The sequence below is a fragment of the Lepus europaeus genome, chromosome 3, assembly GCF_033115175.1.
Source record: "Lepus europaeus isolate LE1 chromosome 3, mLepTim1.pri, whole genome shotgun sequence".
NCBI lineage: Eukaryota > Metazoa > Chordata > Mammalia > Lagomorpha > Leporidae > Lepus > Lepus europaeus.
In genome coordinates, this window is record NC_084829.1 from 39286966 (window position 1) to 39305383 (window position 18418).

Consider the following 18418-nt stretch of genomic DNA (forward strand, 5'->3'; position numbering starts at 1 on the left):
AAGTATTAAAAGAGAAATTATTTTTGCAGTATATTAAGAGCTCTTCTTTGACTTCTCTATAAAATTGTTACTTCTATATATTTCCATCTTGAAATACAATGACTAAGAAACCCCATTGTGGGATGAATATTTGAATCATATATGGCTGCTTTGATTCCAAGGCTGCTCCAGTAACTAAGGGAAAAGATTGGTTTCCACTTTCGTAAATTCATCTACTTGGGATCCAGCAGTGAAGAAGTGTATAGCAAATGCCAGTTGAATAGAAACAAATTGCAGCACAAATGCATTTCAACCACTTATCCCTAATACTTGCCCAGACCCTTAAAGTTTGTAAAGTGTGTTCAAGAATGCAATTTTATTTGATCTTCACGAGATTCTGGGAGGAGGGCAGACCTTATTCTCTCAGGTTTCCAGAGGTACACACCGAGGCTCACAGTGGGAGTGAGGGTCACATGAAGGACCTAGCAGGGTCAAAGCATCCAACAGAGACTGAGCTGTCTTTCAGCCTCACCTCTGGGAAACCACGTGCACTTGCCGCCCTCCTGCTGCTGGATCAGCCTGTGCAGCCACACTGATTTCATGGCAGGAAGAGTGTATGTAGATGTTTTCTGGGCGCACTCCCGAATGACAGAGGTGGCTGTTTTTATTCTCTGCTTTCAGATATCGCCGAAGAGCACACGTGACTCCTAAGTCTTATCTCTCGTTTATAAATGGTTACAAAAACATTTATACTGAGAAGCTGAAATATATCCATGAACAAGCTGAACGTATGAATATTGGTAAGAGGAGTGGGATCTTACCTTTTTGGGACGTGTTTGATAGTGATCCACTTGGGGTGGGTGGATATTGTGCTTGAAAACGAAATACTCTCTTGATTGTTACTTACAGGCCATGTTGAGGGATGCCCTGAAGGATCTTTTGACTTGCCCAGAAGCTCCAGTTAGAACAAAATCGAGACGGAAGTGCCCCGTTTTCCCCAGCTCTTTCAACTCTAGGTCCACTGTGTTGGGCGTGAGTCACTGTAGTTTCTGGACCACTGTTTGCAGATGGGAGGAGCCAGCTCTTGGGAACGGATGAGCATTTTAGTTTTTGCTTTCATTATGGTTTACCTTGATCTGTAGAAACTTTGCTGTGTGGACGCTTCCTGAATTTCTAACAAAGGAAAAGCCAAAACAGAAGCAAAAACAAATAAAACCAAAAATAGATGCTCTCCTGGCAGTGGTTTCCTAACGGTCCGGGATATGCAGTGTATGTAGGTAAAGAATGCATTGGGACAAATTACGTCTACAGATAATATGGCCCAAACAAACCATCATGCCTTCGTTCCTTCTTTTCTTTTCCTCTAAACAAAACCTAGTCACGTGGTGTTACTGAGCCTCCCGGGGCTGTGACACTGTGGCGATGGCAGAAACACCCTGACAGGGACGATTCTCCGGTGGTTTTGCTCAGCACTCACCTTCTTGCAGCCTTTCTGTCTCATGCACTAGAATGGATGCTGGTTTGTCCTGGCTTGTGGGAGAGCCAAGTGCTAAAGTTTTAAGCAGTTTTCTGGTCTGGTTCTTAAATATGCTGTTTATTGAAACTCAAATCATATATTTATAATTAATTATATTAAATACAAAGACATACGTATTTTTTAAATCATTACTACTTTGTTATTTTTACTCTATTTTACTATTATTAATGTTCTTGAGGTTATTTCTGCACCACGTGTTTGGTGGAAATAGAATATACTGGTGTGCCACCGAGAAGCTCCTGGTAGGTTGAGTCACTGTGATGGGAACATTTGTAGATGGATGGAAACTGGAAAACACACAAATGAATGCTTCTCTACCCCCGCTCCCCCCATCAGAGTCCTAGGACATATGTTTCACATTTACCAATATCCCACTATCTAGAACATAATTGGAATGTGAGAAGTTCAGTTAACCAGTTATTTTGCCCTATGGTGTTGAAAATCTCAGAGTCAGTTATGTACATTTTAGCAGTCATTTTCATTTTTGTGGCAAAGTTACCCACATTTGTGCCAATGTATCTTCCATCTCATTTTTCACATCTGCTGCAGTATGATTTAAAGGCAGAGCAATGGTCGCTACACACTGTTTACAAAGTCAAGGAGAGCATGTGTTTGTCAAATAAATTTTCTGGGTAACTTAACCTCATTCAATACAACGTTATGACTTTCCCTTAAGGGTGACTAGATGGTATTTTTGAATCAGAGCTATTTTCTTTGAGCTGGTGGAGCTCTCTGAAGTAGGGTTGATGTTGGTCCTAAGACAGGTGTGTATTTAAGGGCTTTGGGTCCATGGGTCCTTGTCTCGTGTTTGTTACTTTCCATATCCAATGCTGTCTACAGAGTCAGTATTGAGTTGGGAGTTGATGAAGGGGTTACGTGCATACTCAACAGGAGCATCTGTGTGTGTCTTTGTGAAGGTCTGGATAAGCTCATGGAGGCCAGCGAGTCTGTGGCGAAACTCTCTCAGGATCTCGCGGTAAAGGAGAAGGAACTGGCAGTGGCTTCCGTGAAAGCAGATGAAGTGAGCTGGCATTTATTTCATCACTACTGATGAAGAATCTTTTTTCCATATGAAAAATTATTAATATGAAGTGTGTCATTAAAAATAAATAGGATCTCACATGTTTATTTCTGGTACAGTAATGTTCACAAGCACTATCAGGTATTTTTGTCCAGCTTTTACCGAGATGTAGGCAAACAGTCCGTCCTCGACCTGCTCTAAGACTATTCTTTCTTCTCCTGTTCTGTCTCTCTTCTTCTCCCTCAACTCTTTCTGAAGGTCCTGCATGACTGTGAGTCACAGTTGGCCTTCTTTCCAAGGCCCCTGCATGCTCTGTGTTTCTAGGATGGCCCGAGTCCCATCTAAAGTTTGTGTTGAGGAGGGAAAGGATAAGAGGAAGAGTTAGTGGTGTTAAAAAATGAATCACAACACAGCACTCCTCTGGAGGAGACGGTGATAATGTGTGGTGTTCTTCTGTCTGCACCCCACTTGTCTCCAACTGCTTTCAGCTTCCCCTGTGAGTCAGTTAAGAGGAGATACTTAAACCTTGACCCTTAGCCAGTTACAAGAATGAATGAGATACCTTAGGGGAGGCACTTAGCAAAGTCCTGGCATATGATAAGCACTCAACAAATATTTACTGTGTTTCTTATTACATGAGACTTAATATGGGTTTCTGACCATACTCCATTATACTTACTTGAATTGTTTTAATTTTCTAGAATCTTAGAGAGTAGAAAGCTTAAGTATTTATATATGAAAAGCTTAGAAAATAGAAGAGTATAGGAACTGCTCTGAGGAATTGCTTTTGTACACCTTAAAATATAGACGACTTAGATGGGGGATACATTTGCTTTTATTAATGTTTCATATTATACTGAATAACTGTCCTGCTGCTCAAATCTATACATTTTGCTTGAAAGGTGTTTCTTTGCTTTCACGTGTTTCCACAATTCTACAGGTATTAGCAGAAGTTACAATAAGTGCCCAGGCTGCAGCCAAAGTAAAAAATGATGTACAGGAAGTAAAAGACAAAGCGCAAAAAATAGTGGATGAAATCGACCGTGAGAAAGTGAAAGCCGAGACCAAACTGGAGGCCGCTAAACCTGCACTGGAGGAAGCAGAAGCGGCCCTGAACGTGAGCAGTGCACCATTACCCCTCCCCGCACCAGTGCTCGCGGGCGCCACGTCTCATTCCATGCAGTTAACTTGGAATCCAGTAATCAGAAGATGGAATTGAGTTCTTAAAGTGTTTTATAATCTCTAAATCGGAAAACAAATGTTTCCATGGCTTCAGTTTTCTAAGTTCTAGTTTTTTAAAATCTCACTTATTATAACCTATTAGTTTCATTCCATAAATCAACCCTATGTGAGAACCAAGAAATAATGCTGGTGATTAACAGCCCAAGTTTTAGCATGAGGGATTAAGATCACATAGAGAGTCGTCTTGGTTCCTCCGGCATCCGGTCCACATTGTGTCACTCTCCCGTGTTAAATCTGCTTGTGGCTCTCGGTGCTCTTTAGATAATGTCTAAGATGGGCATCTACAGCTGTGAGGTGAGAGGGACACAGCTTTGGAGGAAGGTAGATATGCCTTTACCTTTCATGATCACCACTTCTTAGATGACCTAGAGTGCATTTACTTAGCTTTCCTGGGTCCATTGGTATCCCAGTTCCTCACTGGTGCTTGAAGGATCCATGTGTGCATTAAAAGTGATTGATACGGTTGCCTGGGCACATGGAACATGCCCCATAAATATCAGTGCTTCTGCCACTGCTGGTAACCTGGGTCCTGTCTTCCTCTTGAACTTTGTCTCTTGTTCTCGCCCTGCATACAACATAATCCAGCCATGCAGAGGCAATTGTAGGCTCCTGGAAGAATCATGGTCTGTTACCTTAAATGTGCCTCTGTTTCTGCTAGGAATGCTTCTCCTAACCTTTTTTTATTTTATTTTTTTTTCTTGATAGGCAGAATTAGACAGTGAGAGAGAGACAGAGAGAAAGGTCCTCCCTTTTTCCGTTGATTCACCCCCAAGTGGCCGGAGTGCGCCGGCACACCGTGCTGATCCAGAGCCAGGAGCCAGTTGCCTCCTCCTGTTCTCCCATGCAGGTGCAGGGCCCAAGAACCTGGGCCATCCTCCACTGCACTCCCGGGCCACAGCAGAGAGCTGGACTGGAAGAGGAGCAACCGGGACAGAATCCGGCGCCCCAACCAGGACTAGAACCCAGGGTGCCGGCGCCACAGGCGGAGGGTTAGCCCAGTGGTGCCGGCCAACCTTTATTCTTGATATCCCCCTCCCCCAAATGTGTAGGAATGAAATGGACGTCTTAAGATTCAATTGTTATCTGTAGCTTTTGTTTATCATCCTGTGAAACAGTGGTCTATTTTTTTTTACTTGTTAAATATTATGGCTGGCCGGCGCCGTGGCTTAACAGGCTAATCCTCCGCCTTGCGGCGCTGGCACACCGGGTTCTAGTCCAGGTTGGGGCGCCGGATTCTATCCTGGTTGCCCCTCTTCCAGGCCAGCTCTCTGCTATGGCCTGGGAAGGCAGTGGAGGATGGCCCAAGTGCTTGGGCCCTGTACCCCATGGGAGACCAGGAGAAGCACCTGGCTCCTGGCTTCGGATCAGTGAGATGAGCCGGCCGCAGCGGCCATTGGAGGGTGAACCAATGGCAAAAAGGAAGACCTTTCTCTCTCTCTCTCTCTCTCTCTATCCACTCTGCCTGTCAAAAAAAAAAAATTATGGCTAGTGGTGCATTAAGACTCTGATTATAAGAGTGGACTAAAATTATGTTTTTTACAAGAATAGAGGAAAAGAAAGGAAGGAAGGAGGGGAATTGAGGGGGAGAAAGAGGAAGGGAGGGAATGGTTATCTTACAATTGTAGCTATGAAATATAAGAACTTTGCCGGCACTGCGGCTCACTAGGCTAATCCTCCGCCTAGCAGTGCCGGCACTCCGGGTTCTAGTCCCGGTCGGGGCACCGGATTCTGTCCCGGTTGCCCCTCTTCCAGGCCAGCTCTCTGCTGTGGCCAGGGAGTGCAGTGGAGGATGGCCCAAGTGCTTGGGCCCTGCACCCCATGGGAGACCAGGATAAGCCCCTGGTTCCTGCCTTCGGATCAGCGCAGTGCGCCGGCCGCAGCGCACCAGCTGCGGTGGCCATTGGAGGGTGAACCAACGGCAAAAGGAAGACCTTTCTCTCTGTCTCTCTCTCTCACTGTCCACTCTGCCTGTCAAAAAATAAATAAATAAATAAATAAATCTTTTAAAAAAATCTAAAACTTTAAAAAATATCTTTAGAAACCATACATTTGCAATAACTTCTCTCATCTCCTGGCTCCTCCCCCTTCTGTAGACAGGGCAGCCCTCAGCATGGAGGCTGAAGATGAGGTTTCTGAGATTCAGGGTTCTGTCTGCTCTCATATCCGTGTATGGGATGAACCATGCTTCGCAGGTGCAAGTCGTCTTTAGAGGGACTTGTAACTGATGGGCCTGGGGAGGTGGATAATGAGTGGTAGCGATCCTGCAAACCGAGTAATTGGGGGAAACGGGAAAAAAAGAATAAAAACAAATGAATATCCTAAAATAATCAAGGAGCCATGATGCAAGAATCTTGGCATGCAAACCCCTGAGGAGATAATGTTGGAAATTGGGGAGAAAACATATTTTAAGGTTTTCTACCTTAATTATTTAAAAATGAGATGATTAATACTACTCCACAAAAAAGTAAATTGATTCCTCGTCCCAAATACAGACTATCAAGCCAAATGATATTGCCACAGTCAGGAAACTTGCAAAACCACCGCATCTTATTATGAGAATCATGGACTGTGTGCTGTTACTGTTCCAGAAGAAAATTGACCCTGTTACTATGGATCCAGAAAAACCTTGCTGTAAGCCGTCATGGGCCGAGTCACTGAAGGTAAGTAGTGACATCTGTCTTTGTCAGTCTTCTCGGGGCATCAAGTGTCCCCAGCCGAGGACACACATTAAAGACTCAACAACGTGGGTCCCTGTGTATTGAAGAGTTAAACTCCATCACACAACATGTAAGCAGGGAGAGATTTTAAAGACGAATGCCTTAATTAATTGATTGATTTGAAAGGCAGGGAGAAGGAGAAGGAGAGGGAGATACACTAGCTTCTATCCACTGGTTTAGTCCCCCAGTGCTCATAACAGTTGAGCCTAGCTGAATCTAAGAACTTAATCCAGATCTCCTGCATGAGTAGCAGGGACTCAAGTACTTGAACCATCATCTGCTACCTCCTAGAATATGCATTACCAGGGAGCTGGATTGGAAGTGAAGGCAGGACTCGATTCCAGCACTCCAGTGATCCCAGCACTCCAGTCTGGATGCGGACATCACAAACAAGGGCCTAATCTGCTGTGCCACACCACCCACCCCAAATGTATTTCTTTTATGAAATCTGTCTGGAACCAGTGGTTAGCAGTGATGTAGCTTTGGTGTCAACCCAGTCCAGTATCCAAAAAGAAACCTATGTGGTTGGTGGTATTTAGATGTACTTATCAGACAAGGAACTTAAGTATTTTTCTTCCTTTCCATTTTCACCATGGAAACCAGAAGACAATTAGCAATTTACAAATTTAGGTTGACTTTGTATGTTTAGACCAAATCAACTGTTACCTTTTTGAAAAACTTCAATTGGGAGGAACACAGTAACTCAGGAAGGCAGGGTGCCTTTTCTCCCAGAACTTACAGGTTGCGATACTATTTTTCAGTTGATGAGTGCAACAGGATTCCTGTTTAGCCTTCAGCAGTTCCCCAAGGACACCATAAATGAAGAGACTATTGAGTTACTGCAGCCCTATTTTAATATGGATGATTACACTTTTGAAAGTGCCAAAAAAGTCTGTGGGAACGTGGCTGGTCTGCTGTCTTGGACACTTGCTATGGCAACGTTTTATGGCATCAATAGGGAAGTGCTCCCTCTGAAGGTAACAGCTTCCCTCCTTCTCCCAGGAAATCAATGTCGAATCAAATAGCTCGTTGGTATTACTGCCATTAAAAGACAGGCATAATTTAGCCCACTAAAGGTAGGTATCCTGTTACCAAGTTTTCCTTTTTCCCTATGTCCTCTTAACATTTCTCATCCCTTTGTGCATTTGTTACATACTTTGTTTCTTGGCAATGCAGACGAATAACCTAAACCAACTTGGTAGCTTCAGCGGAAATTAATTTATTGGGAATAATAATCAAGCTGTCATAAAAGACAACTTGCCATTTCATTAAAGTTTGGATATGAAAGTTTGGATATGGGGTTTGTATTCCAAACAAGACATAAAAAGTAGGATCAACACCTAGAATGTATTTTAAATTTCAAAGATAGAAAGAAGACATTATATGTAATCCAAGAAACAATTTAAAAGGTTTCTTTAAAAAAAAAGAAATTGGAATGTTAATAGACTTTCTGCAGTTCTAAATGCTTGAAAATGGAAAAACACATGCAGTTTTCAGGAGATAATTGCTGTGGTCCAAGAATTCAATCATGGGCAAAGCTGCTCTCCACATATGAGGAAAAAAAAGATATTCTTGAGGATGCTACTTAAGTATTGGGTGGTGCGTGTGCACGCACACACACACACACACACACACCATCTGTACCCTGCCAGGCTGTCCTTCACATCTGAAGAAACACGTTCTTAGGAGTACAAGGATTCATAAAATACCACCTCCATACACACTACCTCTAGAGCCCCACCTACTGGCCCTCCCTGCCTCCATAGCTAAAGAAGTTATAAGTGCTTGTCCTATAGAACAGAAGATAAGTAGGTAGGCAGAGGCCTGTTGTTTTTCATAACAAGCCTTTTAGAAAGGACCACCTCTTTAAACTCTGTTAGAGAAGAAACTTTGAGAATAAAAATAGAAGCTAAATGTAAAATACACGAGTTTTCACAAAGGGAAATGATGGGGAAATATGGTAAATATACCTAAACACAAAAATACTGCGAGAGAAATGTTACTGTGAATGTAGAACTCAAGAAAACAAGCACATGAGAGTTATTTTTTTATTGATAAAAATTGTGATCTATGGTGAAAAATTTAATTATAATAATGCTTTATGCAATAAATAAAATACTATCAAATTACCTCAAGCAAAGCCCATTAGTCTTTTAAGTGGAAATGAAAACTAACATTGTAATTTGAGATTGTTACACTTGCTATCAGCTTGGATAGGACTGGTAGAAAGCAGGCCAGCTTGCTGGTATGCGCACAGGGACCTCCCTTGCTTTAATGCTCTGTGATTGCACGGGCACCCACCTTTTAATTTTGCACTGGGGCCTACAGATTATAGAGCCAGTCCTGAGTAGGCATAAATGGATATTTATATAGTGATTTTATATAATATTATTTTTAAAGTTAAATTGCTTTGTTAAACTTTCTTTAGTATAAGCAAATAATATGAACTCCTTTCTAGTGTCCCAGAAACATTTACAAAAGTTGATTCTAGTCAATTCCAAGAAAAAAAAAAAAGTTTGATTAAATTTTTCCAAGCAAAATTCCTAGGGCCTTATTTTCTAATGATAAGCAATAAAATTAGAAGGTTGAATTTTTAAAAAGGTTATCACTTCTGTTTAGGAAATGATGAGAATAAGCTAGTTATCAATGCTTTTGTGATGTGTGTGTGACCAAAATTATACATTGTTTGCCCTTAAATGTATGGAAGACACTAAAGATACTGCTTAAGAGTTAAATAGAGTTTGTCCTCACTCATAAGCACACATACACACAAAATTTAAGGAAAACAAGCCGGCGCCGCGGCTCACTAGGCTAATCCTCCGCCTTGCGGCGCCGGCACACCGGGTTCTAGTCCCGGTCGGGGCACCGATCCTGTCCCGGTTGCCCCTCTTCCAGGCCAGCTCTCTGCTGTGGCCAGGGAGTGCAGTGGAGGATGGCTCAAGTCCTTGGGCCCTGCACCCCATGGGAGACCAGGAGAAGCATCTGGCTCCTGCCATTGGATCAGCGCGGTGCGCTGGCCGCAGCGCGCCTACCGCGGCGGCCATTGGAGGGTGAACCAACGGCAAAAGGAAGACCTTTCTCTCTGTCTCTCTCTCTCACTGTCCACTCTGCCTGTAAAAAAAAAAAAAAAAAAAAAAAAAAAAAAAAAAAAAAAAAAAAAAAATTAAGGAAAACAGAACAGAGCTAATAAAAATGACATTAAGAGTTACAGAAAAACAACAGAATTAATGAATAAATCTCTGAGCTGATATTTTGCAACAATGAACTATAAAAATATGTTCCTGGAGAATCTAATAATCTTACGGAGAAGAAAAAACACAAAACCAAATGAAAAGAGAAAGATAAATCCATAAAATTGTAAGTATGTGTATTTAACTAATTAAAAAGCAAATTTTACAGTTATATGTAAATACATTAGAAAATCTAAATGAAATAACATTTTCTGGGGAAAAGAGCTAAGTTCAAATAAGTCAAATATTGAGATAGAAAACAAACAAACAAACAAACAAAAACTTTCCCAGAAGACTCAGCATAGATTACTTCAGTGATTAATTATTTTAAATATAAAAGAAATAGATAATTACTGTGCTGTAGGACATAAAAAAAAAACTATTGTAGTAATTTCATTTTAATGAATCTTTACCAAAGAAATAATTTAGAATTCTATCAATGAAATACACAAAATCTGTTCTCTATATACTAATAAAAATAAAAAAGAAATTATTCAAGTTGTTTACACATCCAATAGTATTTATCACAAAATTATTTTCAATAATTAACAAATGGAAGGGAGGAAGAAATGTATAAAAATTGGAAAAGGGTTAAGTAAATAAAATATTCAAATTATAGAGTGTTGTGCAGCTGTATAATTAATGTTCATGAAAATAGTTTAAGGATGTGGAAAATAATTTTACCACATTAAATGAAAAAATCAAAATATCAATTATCTACTTCTTCACATAATACAGATTATATCTGGGTAAAATCAAAGATAACTTTTGTTCTCTTTTCTATATATTGCTGTACTCCCCATGTTTTCTACATTGAACATTAATAATTAAAAGGAAAAAAATTAATGAAATATCCCCCAAACTCTGCTTCCTTAACTGGGAGCGCTGAAATGAATGACCACCAAAGTCCCATCTACTGCAAAAATCCTGTAATTTACATTATGGTTTACCAGTCGGAATCATGAATGTTTCATAGCAGGAACACGGCTCTGCACAGACCACCTCTTCTTCCTTTTAAGGCGAACCTGGCCAAGCAGGAAGGCCGGCTAGCAAATGCTAATGGTGATTTGGCGAAGGCGCAAGTACAGCTGGATGAGAAACAAGCTGAGCTGGATAAAGTACAAGCGAAATTTGATAGCGCAATGAATGAGAAAATGGTGAGATGAAAGTCACAAAATTATCAAAATGACAAACTGAGACTTCACTCAGCTATGTGTTGCATTTAGAAACTGGGCAATTAGATGATGGAAAAATACTTAGCAGAAAATGCCCATGTTCGTGGCCTGTGGCTACATATTTAGGGTCAACATTTGTTTGTGTGCTCTTAACAATACTGAATCTGTAAAAGAAAGCTGTGATGTCCTATGAAGAGTACTGTTTTTGGAGTTAGAAACCTGGGTTCAAGACACAGCCCAGGCACTTTACTGATTGTGCAATTTAAGGCAGCTGACCTCAGGTTACCTGTAAAACTGGGACCTAATGTGACCTGTTGGGATAGGTTGATGTCAGTGTGTGTGTGTGTGGGGGTGGGGGGTCTGATAGATGTCCTACAATCAGCTCTGGAAGATGGCAGGTGGTAGGGTGGGAGGAGGAAAGCCCTGATTTCTAGTACTTCTAGTATTCCAGTGGTGTTGATACTCCCATGACTGCTGATTTTAAACCACCAGTGTGAGGATGGAGTTTGTTTGGTACAGTGGATAAAACGCTGCTTGGGACATCCACATCCTGTATCCAAGTGCCCAGTTCTAGTCCTGGCTCTGCTTCCAGTTCTCTTCCTCTTTCTTCCTTTCTCTCTCTCTCTCTCTCTCTGTCCCTGTCTCTATCTTGATCTCTGGTGTTCTGCCTTTCAAAAAAAATTTTAAAAGTAAATAAAACTTAAAAAAACCCATCAGTGTGAGCTGGCTGGGCACAGACTGTGCAGACTTGAGAGCAGATATGCAGCAGCGCACCATTGTACACTGTTCCACCAAGAACAGACAGTGCGCTTAGCTAACCTCAAGAGAACAGATAATACTAAAATGCAAGCAATCCAGAAGTGATGTTTCTATTATTTATTACCTTTGCTTTTAATATAACTTGTTTAGTTGTAAGCTTATATAATTTAATTTTTAATAAGAGCTATATTTAACCCCAGTTCACAAATCTTTTGAAAAAAATTAACAATTGGTTCTTATGAGCTGATGGGGATAAGCTGACTACAGCACATTTCTGCTGTGTGTTTCTCTGGGAGACAGTATTTTGTAAATGATAAAGAACTCAGGATAATTATTAAATCCAAAACTGTAAGACAGTATATTTTGCTTATGTGATCCTGTCTTGCAAATATTTAATAGTAATGCTATTTTAATATATGTGCCTTTCATTCTATCTCACAAAATTGCTTTTCTTGAACTTCATGAAGTAAAAGCCATATTCGGTGAATGAATCAGAATTTAATATGCATGGTTTTGTTCACATTTTATTTTTAGGTTATACTTATTTTTGCAAATTAAGAAATCTCTGCATATATTATTAAAATAAAAAAGCTATATTGCTCCCAAAACAAACGTAAAGTATAGCATTGTTTTATATTTGTGGTGTGTTGTTTAATGGAAGAATCTATATTCTCAAATCTTCTTTTCAGTTTAATCTGTTGTTTTCTTTGACAATGTCAAGAAAATCCAGACATACAGAGAACTCTAAGTGTTTTATATATCAACATAATAGATTTTTAAAAGTATTTATTTATTTATTTAGAAAGGCATAATGACAAAGTCTGGGTTGGGGGTGGGAGACAGAAAAAGAGAAAGAGATTGATCTTCCATTTGCTGGTTCACTCCCTAAATGCCTGCAATAGCCAGAGCTGGTCCAGGCTGAAACCAGGAGCCCAGAACTCTATCTGGGTCACCTATGTGGGAGGCAGGGACCAACTACTTGGCTATCTTCCACTGTTTCCCCAGGCACATTAGCAGGTAGCTTGATTGGAAGTAGAGCAGCCATATGGAGCCATATTGGAAGTAGAGCAGCCATATGGAGCTCCATATGGAATGCCGGCATCACAAGCAGTGGCGTAGCCCCCTGCATCACAACGCCAGCCCCTGCAGTGGATGTTTGATCGAGCATTTTGGTGCAGTGGTGAAAATGCCTGCATCTCGTACTGGAATACCTGGGATTGGGTCCTTGTTTTTCCACTTCTGATCCAGCTTCCTGCGAATGGCACCCTGGGAAGCAGCAGATGATGGCTTAAGTCATTGGGTTCCTGCCACCACCTGGACTGAGTCCTAGGCTCTTAGCTTCAGCTTGGGCCAACTCTGACTGCTGCACCCATGTTGGGTGTGAATCAGCAGATGGAAGACCTACGTCTGTCTCTGTCTCCCTGCCTTTCAAATTAATGGGGGGAAGCAAACCAGTTCTTGAGACATCGTCGCTTTCTGAATGCAGGATTTGCTCAATGATGCTGACATGTGCCGAAAAAAGATGCAGGCAGCTTCCACTCTCATTGATGGACTGAGTGGAGAGAAAGTCAGGTGGACGCAGCAGAGTAAAGAGTTCAAAGCCCAGATCAATAGGTATGAACTTTGGTTTCTGTTAAAATCCTCCTCCTTGGTTTAGTCGTTACCCCACATGCCACCTCTTGGTGACATTAGAGAATGTATCAGCCACTCCCGTGGCGAAGCCCGTGCTCCCTTCTTTGCCAACTTGCTGTCCCTTGCTGAATCTCATTACCTGGGAAAGTGCATACAGCATACACCAGTCACTCACTCAGACACGGAGTGGAAAAGATCTGTGAAACCGAAATCTTGGGTGTGCTTCAGCGGTGTGGGTTTTCAGGATTGGCCAGAGCAATCCAGATGCCCTCCGCAGGCTGCTGCCCTTCTCCTCAGTGACGCTGGAAGCGTGCAGCAGTGGGTGGTCCTACGTGCAAAGTGTGTTGTGCTGGTGTCTGTGGGAATGGGAGAGGTGTAGGAGAGAGAGGGAGGGAATAGGTTAACACAAGACCACATCTGAACAGGGCTAGGGTGCCTGGGGTGGGAAGACATTTTCCTCCAGGTGCTAAGGCTCTGGGCCTGTGGGCTTTGGGAGAGGGTCTTTCTTACTTGCCAACACTCCCCAAATGTGGCCACGCTTATTCCTTTTCGAGTGTGGGGTTCCTTTTTACATCATCTCTTCATGCCTTTGACTCCTTCGTAGGAGAGCTTAAAATGTGTTCCATGGGTGCTGGCGCCGTGGCTCACTTGGTTAATCCTCCGCCTGCGGCACTGGCATCCCATATGGGTGCCAGGTTCTAGTCCCGGTTGCTCCTCTTCCAGACTAGCTCTCTGCTATGGCCCGGGAAGGCAGTGGAGGATGGCCCAAGTGCTTGGGCCCTGCACCCGCATGGGAGACCAGGAGGAAGCACCTGGCTCCTGGCTTCGGATTGGTGTAGCGCTGGCCGTAGCAGCCATTTTGGGGGTGAACTAACGGAAGGAAGACCTTTCTCTCTGTCTCTCTCTTTCTGTCTATAACTCTACCTGTCAAATTAAAAAAAAAAAAAAATGTGTTCCATGGCTCACTGGGGAGGGGGCCGTGTGTTTTCCCTTCACAGACTGGTAGGCGATATCCTGCTGTGCACGGGCTTCCTCTCCTACCTCGGGCCTTTCAATCAGATATTTAGGAACTATTTGCTGAAAGATCAATGGGAGATTGAATTGAAAGCAAGGAAAATTCCTTTCACGGAAAACCTGAACCTGATTTCAATGCTGGTGGATTCGCCAACCGTAAGTTTTCCTGTCCCACTACTATTGGAAAATTTGGTCCTATTTTATTTCTCACTGGTGAAAAAAATCAAAGTACACCTATTTTTTTATGTAATTGAAAAGATTGCTTTGAAACTGCTAGAGAGCTAAGAAAAAAAGAGAATTTCCTCTGTGGTATAGAGTTGCCTTTGCATTTTAAGAAATCTTGCTTTAAGGTTAATCCAATGGTACTGCTATGAGCTAAAAAACCATTCGTGAGTTAGGGGCTTGCCAATTTGGAGATCTTCTTATAACTCTCCATTATTTATACCGCTCTTGTGAAATCATAATCTCTCTCAAGCGTTTTAGACAAATGTAAGCACTATTAGACCATAAGTGCTGGTAGTAACCTTATTTTAGTCATTAACCATCTTTTAAACATGTATTATTATTATTTGTTTTAAAAGATGTGAAATTCATTTTTTTTTTTTGTATTTGAGTGATGGTGGTGGTGGGGGGAGACACCTCCCATCCACTGCTTCACTACCCCAGGAACTGGGAGCTTAATCCACCATGTGATTGGCAGGTACCCAAGTACTTGAGTCATTATCTGCTGCTCCCAGAGTATGTTTTATTAGGAAGTTGGAATCGAGAATAGAGCTGGAAACTGAAACCCAGACACCGTGATTATGGGATATTGGCAGCCCAAGAGGCAGCTTCATTGCGCACCAAATGCCTGCCTCCTTCCTGCCAACTTTTATCTTTAATTGACATATAAAAATTGTACATGTCTGCTATGGGGTGCACTGTGATATTTTGATTCTTATACAGTATATAATTCTTCTAGGGAGTATTAGTATATCTATCACCTCAAACGTTTATTGTTTTGTTAACTATTTTGAAATATGCAATAAAGTATTGTTAATTAGTTACTCTACATGCTACAGAAAGCTAGAACTCTTCCCTGTTATCTAAACGTATTTTTGTACTTGAAAACGAATCTCTCTCTAATCTCCCCTCCTCGTTCTCCTTCCTAGCCTGTGGTAACTACTGTTCTCCTCTCTATCTCAATGAGATTAACTTATTTAGCTTGCACATATGAGTGAGATCATGTGGTGCTTCTGTCATTTCACTGAACATAACGTCTTCCTTGGCTCATCCATGTTGCTGCAAATGATAGGACGTCACTGTGTTTATGGCAGTATAATATTCCACCGTGGATGTATACATTTCTTTTATCCATTCATCTATCAGTGGGTACCTGGGATGATGCCTTATCTTGGCTGCTGTAATAGGGCTGCGATAAACACAGGAGCATAGTTATCTCTTTGATTACTGGTTTTCTTTCCTTTGGATATTTACCAGAAGTGGGATTCCTGGATCACATGGTAGTTTTGCTTTTAGTTTTTTGAAACCTTCATACAATTTCCCATAATGGCTGTTACTAATTTATAGCCCCACTGCGTGCTCACCAGTATTTGTTATTTGTTGTCTTTCTGACAATAGTCATTCTGACTAGGGTGGGATGATATCTCATTGTGTTCTGATTTGCATTTGTCTGATGACTAGTTCTCAGCATCTTTTCTAGTGTCCAACAGCATGCCGGCATGTGTGGTATCACTGAGTAACAACAGTGTCTCCTATCACACTAACCTTGCTTGCTGAGAATTTGGTGCCGCCGTCAATTTTCAGTATGTCTCGCAGAGCTCCCATGGTAATAAATGCTTTCCAGGCAATTTATATTCATGAGTTGCTTTTCTGATTTGCAAATATGCTCTCCAGTTGCTGCTTCCTTGGGGGATGTCATGTTATCTGTATTTAAAAGTTAAAAAATAATCCTTTCTAATTCAAACAATGTTAAACTCACCCTTACAGGGAACATGCTTTGCACTGGAGATGTGTTGGATGCTGACAAAGCAAAGGGGACAAGATACTCCGCATTAATCATGGCCTTTGAAGCTCCTGGGATAATTGAGCAAAGGTGGGAGGCGGTTGCTCACTGGGGCTCTGGTGATTTCATTGACCACGTCATGGAGGGAGGCTGGCAGTCCCCTCTAAATGTGGAGAAGGGAATATTCACAACAGCATCATTGATGAGCTCCTGGTAATATAATATCCCTTCTCATCTCTTTTCTTCCAGTGTCTCTGCAGCTCTGCAATCACCCAGACTCCCTGTGGGCGGAACCACGGGGCAGGACTGGGAAGCATCAGGGCATTTCCCTAGGGGTTTATCTTCTTCTCTGACATCTCATTATATGCACTATCTCCATTAACCACAGATCAGGCTTCAAATGCAATCAATTCACAATATTTCCCCTCAGAATGAAAATGCATGCCTGTTAGGGGTCTTCAGAAAGTTTACATGGAATGCATGTTATAAAAAACTGCATATGGATTTAAAATTATTTTCCTCCAAAGAAACTTGTCTTTCAATTCTGTTTTCCCATGAACTTTTTAAAGTCCCTTGTACAACATAAAGGGATACACTAGTTTGGGGTTATTAAAGAAAGAAATCAGCAGTTATAAATTTCTTTTTTAAAGTTATTATTATTTGGTTCACATTTACCAGTCTGTTTTTTTCTGAGTGCCAATGGTATTTCAAGGGAAAAATATAACCAAATTTTAAATTGTGGAACTTTTAATTATTAATGAGCACTCTCTTGTTCCCTTTTGAACAACCATATCTATTTCCTGTCCTCTAGATTGGCGAGTGGGGGCTGCAGGGGCTACCCGGGGATGATCTCTCAATTCAGAATGGCATTATTGTGACAAAGGCCACCAGATACCCACTCCTCATAGACCCACAAACTCAAGGCAAAACTTGGATTAAATCAAAAGAGAAAGAAAATGATTTGCAGGTATGTATCATTTGGTGCAAGTGAAAGTAATCTTAAAATCATGGAATTTGCCCACAATTTCAGTTCAATCTGCTAGTCATAAAATTGTCTTCTCTATGATAAATATGTGCCAATGTACATTATTGATTTTTGTATCCATAATTTGGGGCAACATTGATGATTTTCTGTCTTTTGTACTCTCTCTTGATCTCATCCTCCCCCACCCCCACCCCACGCCTGTGCCGTCTATTTCTCTGGCTCTGTTGCTTTTGCCAGTGTTGAATGTGGTTTTTGTTCTGAGCTTTGGGTTTATACATATGAGAAAGCAACAAAATTAGCAATCCCATAGCTTAAGGCCATGCATAGCAACCTAATATACCAGAGTACAGTGTTGCTGTTGGAGACTAATAAGGCATTAAGTTTAAGGTGAGGTAGTAAGGGCAGGATTTCCATATGCCTGGCTTCCTTGGGGATCTTGTTATTGTTGACTTTCTCGGTGCCACTACCTATATGGACGATTCGGTATTTCCTAGACATCGTGCTCAGAGTTCTAAGCCTCCTGTACAAATTTTTGCTCATATTATCTCATTTCTTTTTTTCAAAAATTTATTTTATTTGAAAGGCAGAGTGATGGAGACAGAGGGAGAGACACACAGATAGAGATCTTCCATTCACCAAATGCCCACAATAGGCAGGGTTGGACCAGGCTGAACAGGACCATCTGGGTTTCCTACAGAGCTGGCAGGAACCCAAGTATTTGGGCCATTATCTACTGCCTCCCAAGTGCATTAGCAGGAAGCTGGATCAGAAGCTTGGACTAGCTGGGACCCAACTGACATTCCAATATGGGATGCTGGTGTCCTAAGAGGCAGCTCAACACACTGGGTTACAACTCCTATTTCTTATATTATGTCTACTAGCCAAGATGTCTTTCTCTACCCTACTGCCCTCCCCCCACATATAGCCCAGATAAAAATCTTAACTATTCTTCAAAGCCCACATCCAACGCGACCTTCAACAAGACCTTTTGGCATCCCGACTTTAATCCCAGACATTACACTTCTGTTGTGGACTTAGAGTCTGTCTTGAATTACCGTTCTCTGCACATTTGGCTTTTATCTTTATTGCCCTATAAACTTCTTGCTGGCCATCTTTGTATTC

General features: G+C 41.6%; 1 protein-coding gene across 2 annotated transcripts in view; it reads left to right on the plus strand.

Annotated features, from left to right (window-relative positions):
• Positions 1-18418, plus strand: part of DNAH8 (dynein axonemal heavy chain 8) — a 310883-nt gene that overhangs the window by 185794 nt on the left and 106671 nt on the right. For both annotated transcript variants that reach the window (XM_062187476.1, XM_062187477.1), the window contains exons 62-70: positions 661-779; positions 2434-2537; positions 3478-3654; positions 6272-6439; positions 7258-7473; positions 10746-10883; positions 13147-13274; positions 14291-14462; positions 17123-17278. In XM_062187476.1, coding sequence (XP_062043460.1) covers positions 661-779; positions 2434-2537; positions 3478-3654; positions 6272-6439; positions 7258-7473; positions 10746-10883; positions 13147-13274; positions 14291-14462; positions 17123-17278 — 1378 coding nt within the window. The remainder of the gene's footprint in view (positions 1-660; positions 780-2433; positions 2538-3477; positions 3655-6271; positions 6440-7257; positions 7474-10745; positions 10884-13146; positions 13275-14290; positions 14463-17122; positions 17279-18418) is intronic.